We start from the raw sequence: 9,087 nt of genomic DNA, 5'->3' as shown, positions 1-9,087 counted from the left end.
AATGCATTTGATATACACATTTTTTACTTTTTTTTTTACGAAAATGAAATCATAATTTTTAACCACACCAGATGTTACTTACCTGAATAGAACCCAATATGAAAGTCCATGTATTTGTTGAAATTTATGCTTGTTTTTAATGGCAAATATATTTGCGAATATGAATTATTTTGTTTATCATGCATTGTCTCTTTAATGTAATGAAGGATCAAGTTAGGCAATAAATAGATCTTGCATATTCAACATAAATGTTTGTATCTTCTCCTATTTTAAATATGTCAGACATTAAACCACAATCAACAAAAAATGATCATGAATTACTACAAAACATTTATATTCCAACAAAAACTTTATGTAACATTTCCCTAATTTTGAAAATCTGCCTTGATATTCCAAATTAATTCTGCTTAGAACTCCTTCTCGAACATTCAAATTTATCTGTGTTTTTGATCCACTGTTGTCTAGAAGTCTGCAATAGATCATAGTCTTACACTGTCATGAAACTCTTACAGATATCTAGATAACAGCAAAATGAGATTACATAAGCATCCACTTGAATGTCCCAATGGGATTGTAAACAGATGTAATATGAAAATCGTGAAGTTTTTCAAGAACCAATGTTTGAAAAAGTCTTGGTTGACACAAGTCAAAGCTCCAGGCCACTTTAATGCTGAAAGTAATATTATTTTAACCATTACAATTGGACTTTGGATGTTAACAAAACAGGCAAGTACCGTCTGACAGTCCTAAGTCTGCAAGTGGGAAGGGAAATTATGATTTCTTGTAATATTAGTAGTAGTAGTCAGGGCCTGATTATATGGGCACTGGGACAATTGCCCCCGGCGCCCCCACCAAAAGGAAGCTGTGAAGGGCCTCCACCAAAAAAATCTTTTAACCAGCTGGTTATGCTTGTGAAAAATTACATAAGAAGTTGTATTTTAAAAATAAAAAAATCTTCAATATTGTCGTATGTCTACACTCTTCTGGATCCAATTGTAGCACAGCTCTCAGTCGATCTGTTTGTAGATATCTGAAGCTCAGTATACTTTATACCATGGATTGATTTGGCTGTGGTGTGGAAATAAGGCACACTTATTCAAACAAGCTATTATACTTGAATCCACAAACTACGACAGCAAAATCATCGACATTCTCACCAACGGCACATACCGACCTTTACTCCGAGACCCCATAGCTTCAATAGAGAGGATAACAGGAGCTCTACTGAAGAAATCCACACTGGCAAAAGAAACTCGGGACTGGTTAACACCCAATGGAACAGTACCTCCACAACTGAACAACCTTCCCAAAATTCACAAAGCTGCTGTACCATTAAGACCTATCGTCAGCACCTTTGGATGCCCTACCTACAGACTTGCCAAATTCCTAACAGCACAACTTAAACATCTGACAGGCAAGTGCCAATGCCATGCCAAGAACTCATTGGACTTCATCAAGAACTTGCAGAACATCAGAACTTCTTCCGGCGACCATCTAGTTAGCTTCGACGTAGTATCGCTCTTCACCATAGTGCATCTTCAAGATTACTTGAAATTGTTAGAGCAACACTTTGCATCAGACATCATCAGCTTCTTCAAACAAACCCTGACTTCAACCTACTTCAGCTACAAGGGCAGGTACTACAAACAGACTGACGGAGTGGCAATGGGATCCCCACTCTCTCCTGCAATAGCCAATTTGTTAATGGAGAACTTTGAATATGAGGCACTCAGTTCAGCTCCACAAAACCTCGTGGCCTTTTATAGATACGTAGATGACACCTTTGTCATCTGGCCGCACCATGAAGCAGCACTGCAAGACATTCCTGGATCATCTCAACAACCAGCACCAGAACAATAAGTGCGCCATGGAGCCAGAGACCAATGGCAGCCTTTCGTTCCTGGACATCCTCATCACATGCAAACCGGACGGGACCTTAGGACACAGCAATACAGGAAACCTACTCACACTGACCTACACCTTAACGCCAAGAGTTTTCACCATCCAGTGCAGTGATCAACCGTTCTCCCAACATTGTTTCACTAGGCCATCTCCATCAGCGACATAGAGCACCTTCAAGATTAAATAACACACCTGCACACAGCTTTCAGACAGAATGGATGCAGTGATGGCATCATCAACAAGACACTAGAGTGAGTAACGCACAACACAAACAACCAACAAACAAACTCAGATCCCCTGATAACCAAGTAGACAAGATAGCCATCATCCCATACACTGTAAACCTCTCTGCAATCATTAGCCCTATTCTTTCAAAGCACAACATTAAGACAATCCACAAACTGCTATCGAAAGTCAGAAGCAGACTTCGAAATCCTAAAGATGACCTAGGACAGAAAACACCCAGGGTTTACCGTATCATCTGTTCCTGCGGTAAAGCCTACACTGGACAAACGTGGAGGACAATCGAACAACTTTGAAAAGAACAGCCAGCTACATCAAGAATTTTCATCCAGAAAAAATAGGGTGAGCAGAACATTCCATGTGGGAGGGCCATAGAATTGACTTCACAACCATCAAGATCATCAATAAGTCATCCAATTACTGGGAACAAATCATCAAAGAAGCAATAGCCATACACAAGGGAAAGAAAAACCTTAACAGGGACACAGGACTAGAACTGGACCAGCCTGGTTAACAATAGTCAACTGGGAGAGCGGACGTTGTAGAGATGCCACCTGATTGGCCCACCACCTACACTGGACCCCTCTTACACCAAATACATATAACCTTACCTTGACATATCTCTGCACTTCAATCCCTGAAGATGAGAGTGATATTAGCTCTCAAAAGATCGGAAGTCTATCTGGAAATCATCTGGCCGATATCCTGAGAAAACTTCTTTATTAATAAAATCATGTTGGCTGTCGTAACTAGGGGTGTGTGGGACGGTGAAAAGTTGAAACTGTTCATCAACAAAGCGACATGTTTTTGGAAAGGAAGCAAGGCAAATCCAGTATCTACTTAAATAGTGGACTCAAGTCTGAAGTTGTCAACAATGAAATGGAACTTTTAAGTCAATATCAATTTTAAAAATTGTAAAGTAGTAGTAATAATAACAAGAAACATAATATAGGTAAAGGATAAGTTTCTACGGCGGAAGGGCAAGATATGAAATCTTACTGTCCCGTGAGACAAATCCTGCTGGTTGCTTTGATCACCAGAATTTTCATTTGGGGGGGAGGGGTGAGAGTGTAAAAGTAAATTTAGAAGCAAAATGACCATAAATTGGGCCTTTTGAAAAACTTTAGGGGAGTGTTAGCATGTTTGCACACACACCATTCTTTTGCAGGGGTGGTTTTCCGCAACCGCGCCAATACCGACAGTGTGTTTTTCACACACACAGACACAATCGGGGTTCTCTCTTCTTTGAGGGAAGCCAAGAAAGCCTGATGGCTCCTGCCCTGCATTACCACCCTCCTGATAAGAAAAAGCTGTTTAATCTGTGAAATTATGCTAAATGCTGATGAATTGTGCTAGGATGTAAATAATAAGAGCAATGAATTATTATTATTGATAATTAGTAACAATACTTTATTATTATGATTATTTTTAGGATGAATGTAGTTTTAAGTTATGCATATATTTTTCGAGATGAGTTCAACATTGAAGCTGGAGAAAGTTTGAGATGATTCATTTCTCGACTACAAAGCGGAACATTTGTTTTATTTGTGCCCCACAACTTTCTGCCGATTCTTGCCATGAAATGTTTCTTACGAGGTAAATGGGAGAAAGAAGAAAAGATGAAGAGGAGAGGGTGTGGTTGGAACAGCATGTACCTAGACCGGAAATAAGATCTCAAATTTCTCAAAATATCGTTCTTTGAAGTGAATTTCTCCCTCCCAGAGGAGCAAGTTTGCAAATTATGTTAGGTTTTTCCATTATGTAAAGACAGAGTGCTAGGTGTCAACAAAACTCATATTGCGCGAGGTTTAGCATCATTATGCTAGGGTTGGCATCACTGCCCTGCTTCAAAACAACATCCACCTAAATTTATGGCTTGGGTTGGTGTCCTCTTTTTCAGTGCCCGAGCTGCAGGGGCTGGTCCCGACTCTCCATGTGTCAAGGGGAGCTCCGGATGCATACCCACCATCGGAAGGTCCTTCCAGGAAATTTGTCGTGCAGGTCTATGTGTGCGCCTGTCCCATTTACCCCCGTTGTTCCTTGGTGCACTCGATATCAAGTCGCAGTCTATGTTATCGGTGTGTGTGCAAACACACTTAGGGTGTGTGAACATGGGCATAGCCAGAAATTTCTGCAGGGATGTTAGACCATGATAAAACTTTTATAGTAGAAATAATATATATAATAATTATTATTATTATGATTATGATGGTTAATAGACAATAAGTATTATAAATGAATAAAAATGAAGAAATATTATGTACAATTTATTTCTATTATTATTACTATTTGATTATTATATCCTTGGGAGACTTACTCGTTGAATCAGATGAGCACAACTATTTTCATTTTCTTTACATTTCATAGGTTGGTGTACTGAAATGCATAGTTTATATATTTTGTTGTTAACATTTACACACTTCATTTCAGTAAAGTTTTGAAAGCTGGCAAAACATTTTTAGAACAATATTTCCGTCACAAAATTTATGTTGTGAGTGCAGTGCCACCCTAATTTTATTTTATTATTATTATTATTTTGGCTTTTTTCGTCCATTTTCTTTACTTAGAAGTTCGTAGGATTTCTTCTTATTTTCGAAGTAGCACCCAGTCGCTGGTTCGGTATGGCGAGGGGAGAACCACAGCCCTCATGCAAGAGTCTGGCTAGGGTGTTCTTTTATCTTTGTGTATTAGTGTGTGTGTTTTTCTTTTTTTTGTTAGAACCAGAGGACAAAACTTTAAAATGAATGGCAACACTGTAAAAGATGCAAGGGAGTTTCTTGGCGCAAAAAGGACAAAGACAGAACAGTAGACCCCTCTGGAAATTGACATCGTTTATTTGAAGATACAAGAAACCCAAAAAATTTGTTACTGTTATTGTTAAGAACAGAAATAAAGTTCATTTAGTTAGTATTCGAACAGAATAATCAAAGTAAAAATGCATTGGATCGAAAACATTGAGTGAAAAATACAGGAACAAGGTTATATTCTACCATTTCATCCAAATAACAAATGGTTTCAAAGTTTTCCAAATTCTAATAATTACAGTTGTAGGTGAGAGGTCACACAACACACTTCACAAAAAAAAATTCGCCTAACAATTAATGCCTTTTCTTGAACGAGATGTGGAAGGATTAATATCAAAATTTATTCAGATACTAACTGCATAAAATGCAAAAGAAATAATGGAAAATACTTGTGTATGTATTCACTCATTTGGTGGATTGTCTCTCCCCATTTATATAATAATAATAATTATTATTATTTTGAATAAAAATTATAACCGTGGTAATAATTCTTATTATTTATCTACTATTCAACTTTTATCATTTGGCCCCCACCCTACCCCACAAAGATTTCTGGTGTATGTAGGTGGTGGTGACAAACTTGGCATACCGGGATTTGAGGTGAATCGAGTGAACACTATACAGTGGAGTGCAAGTGTTGCACAGGCGACTGATAGCTGAAAGGTATGGAATGAGAGGAGTCAGAGTTTTCTACCACCCCACCCATCACCGAGAGAGCATCGGGAGAACGTCAGTCAAGAGGCGAACTAAGGTTGAACCGAGGCTCGAAGCTGATACAAGCATAATCCAGCCAAGCGGACAAGTTGGACCAGAATGAATTAGGTCCTGGATGTAAGGCTAGCAGAAGAGGAAGCCTCCTATTCAGTACCCCTTTCCTCTCCACAACATTGCAATGGAACAGAGACTAATATGAGAAGGGACCCCTGCAATAGGAAGAATCATGCATGTGTGTGTGTGTTATACATAGGGCTAGGATTTTTACGACACAAAAATCACCAAAACATGAAATAAAATATGCTCTTATGACCTAAACTTTTACAAAATATGCACAATAATTTGAAAAATATGCCCTTATAACTGGACTGTTTCAAACATATTTCTGCTGAAATATTTTCACATACGTACTATTTTTAGTTCACTTTATGGACCCTAAGTTTCCATACACAATGAATACTTTCTGTAAATTTTCAAATAAAAATGAAAAAAGATTTTGCTGCAGTCCAAAAAAAAGAAAGAAAAAAAAACATCGAGTGAACATGGAAGTAAGAACGAATTCACTTCGAAACTGAAACATTAAAATGCTGACCAAGGCAAACTTCTTTAGTATAAAAAATATACATGAAAACGTAACACTTCCACCCTCTAACAGGGTCTTCTTCAGACGAATATTCACAATAAATTCTTATTCATCTGAAGAAGACCCACCCTGTTGACAGTGGAAATGTTAACGTTTTTATGTATATTTTTTATACTAAAAAAAAAAATGCCTTGGTCAGTATGTTAATGTTTTATTAACATGGAAACAAGGCTTAACAGTGTTACCATTCGAAAATGACTGTATATTTCTTAAAAAAGCGAAAATATGCTGAATATGACTGAAAATCCATCAAAATATCCACTTATTTTATTATATTTTGTTAATATGTCACTCTTAACAGCAGTGGCGAAGATATAATACAAGCAATGCAAGCACTACATGCTCCATTAAAATACAGGATCATTCAAATTATGTTACCTAAAACTAAAGCTTACTAACTCCGAAAGTAATATTGATCCAAATGTGGTTCTATATATGCACCATATCGTGAAGTTTCATTTCTAGGCCACCAGATGTCAGTCGCTCTGTTACAGGTGACTATGTGACAAATAAACCCGTTGATATGGTGTTTTACAGAGGTGCAGAGGGCACACAGTGTTGTCTGTGGTTCCACAAAATACAGTCTGCAGTTACCGTTCAACAGCATTTCGGAACTACATATCAGAAAGTTCTGCCTCAACTTATGTTTCTCCGGTTCCTGCAACTCTCAATGACCTGCAACAATGGATCACCGATGCAGTGTTACAAGTGGATGCAGCCATGCTTACGCAAATATGGGATGCAGTTTCATACCGGTGGGATATTTACTGAGTTACAAAAGGGAGCCATATCAAACAATTATAAGAAACTTGAAATTATGTAGATTTAAATGCAGTAAATAAATTATGCAAGTATATTATGCAAATGGAGTAACTTAATTTTAGTTTTAGGTTAACTAATTATGAATAACCCTGTATTATTTAATGCATTTAAATGTTTTTTGCCTTAGTCTCCATTGAATCTGATTTCGGAAAAACAATTATGGTTGGAAACTCCCTCAGACCTTGGTTGGAAGAACCAGCCTCTCTGCTTTTGACCACTATACTGGAAATCAATGTACCAAAAGTAGGGTGAAATCTGGGTGAAAATACAGTTCTCAAATTTTGTTGGAAAACCCAGCCTTCTAGAGCTTGTTAACTTCTTAAAATAACATAGCCCAACCAAAGCAGATGGGTACACTGCTAGCAGAAACCAGTAACAAATATTTGTCTCCCTGAACATGTAAACAAATTACTAAGAAGAAATCATGTTATCATAAAAAGAAGTTAGCATATTGTGCTCGCATAAAGTGGCTCTGGGGCTCATCCAGATTCAAATCAATGGGTAACTGGGGGCAACCCTAGGAGTAAAGATGGCCTGAGCATGGTGCTGATCACATCACCTCCAAAATGGTTCAGATCACCTAATATACCTTCATGGCACTGTGCTATATGCAATGAAAACTTTACCTTTTACGAGGCGTATTCATACAGTAAGTACAGTTTGCAAATATTGCCACTTTAGCGCTGCAGTCGCAACCGTGTGAGTTCTCGCTGACTTCCTTCACCCGTTAGTAAGCCACAGGCACGTGTGGGAGCAGGTCATGCTTTTTCTTCGTAGTTTTCTGAAGGTTTGAAATGTTCAATAAAATCAATCGGCCCGCCGACTGTGAAGTCCGGTCTGTGATTCATTTTCTCAATGCAAAAAACGTGAAACCGGTAGACATCCACCGTCAACTGTGCGAGGTCTATGGAGAAGGTGCAATGAGTGAAGGGATGGTGAGGAAATGTGTCCGGATGTTTAAAGAAGGTTTTGAGACAGTTCACGATGAATCAAGGAGCGGTCGGCCATCTGTTGTGACCAAGGATTTGGTGCGTGCAGTCGACATGGAAATTCGTGAAAACAGATGCTTCACAATATCATTGCTTTTAATGGAATTTCCACAAATTTCCAGAACAGTCCTCTACAAAATTGTGACAGATCGCCTGGAATATCAAAAATTGTGCTCAAGGTGGGTGTCAAAGATCCCGACAGAGGATCACAAAAACAAAAGGTCTGCCAGTGTGCTAACGTTGTCGCAATATGCAGAGGAAAGTGACGAATTTTTATGCCATGTTGTCACTGGTGATGAGACATGGATATCCCACATGACTCCTGAATCAAAGCAGCAGTCCATGGAATGGAGGCATACAGCATCGCCAGTCAAGATGAAATTCAAGCTGTCAATTTCAACCCGCAAGATCATATACACCGTGTTCTGGGACAGAAAGGGGATTTTGCTGGTTGAATTCTTGCCTAGAAGACAGACCATCAACAAAGATGTGTACTGTGACACATTAATCCAGCTGCGTCTTGCAATTCAAAACAAAAGACGCAGAATGCTTAGTAAAGGCATTGTGTTGCTTCACGACAATGGTCATCTGCATACGGCCCAACAAACTCAACATTTAATCATGTTATTTGGCTAGGAACAATTTGATCATCCACCCTACACACCTGACTTGGCATCAAGTGACTACCATATCTTTATTCATCTGAAGAAGTTTCTTGCTGGTCAGTGTTTCGACGAAGATGACGACGTCGAAGCAGCAGCAGCTGTAGCATGCAATGCAAATAAAAAAGATACAAAACTATTTTACTTAATTTTTTACACCCTTTCGGTACTTACTTCAAAATTCCATACAGATGATTTTAAATCACAAATTTTGAAATTCATGAATTGTAAAATGCACCTAAAACATTCACATGTAGGGGATGGGGCAAAAGATGATATGGGTGTGTTTTGAGAATGGAATGTCTTTA

At 38.4% G+C, this 9,087-nt stretch overlaps 1 protein-coding gene across 1 annotated transcript; it reads left to right on the top strand.

Annotated features, from left to right (window-relative positions):
* Positions 1-8,048: 8,048 nt before the first annotated feature.
* LOC146002997 (histone-lysine N-methyltransferase SETMAR-like) lies at positions 8,049-8,753 on the top strand. The gene has a single exon (XM_083141154.1). It carries the CDS (start codon positions 8,049-8,051, stop codon positions 8,751-8,753), a length of 705 nt encoding a protein of 234 aa, XP_082997280.1.
* Positions 8,754-9,087: the final 334 nt, after the last annotated feature.

This window comes from Lepisma saccharinum, chromosome 19 (assembly GCF_977018435.1).
Source record: "Lepisma saccharinum chromosome 19, izLepSacc3.1, whole genome shotgun sequence".
Classification (NCBI taxonomy): Eukaryota; Metazoa; Arthropoda; class Insecta; order Zygentoma; family Lepismatidae; genus Lepisma; species Lepisma saccharinum.
Note: the sequence above shows the minus strand (reverse complement) of the source record. Positions and strands in the feature narration are given on the sequence as shown.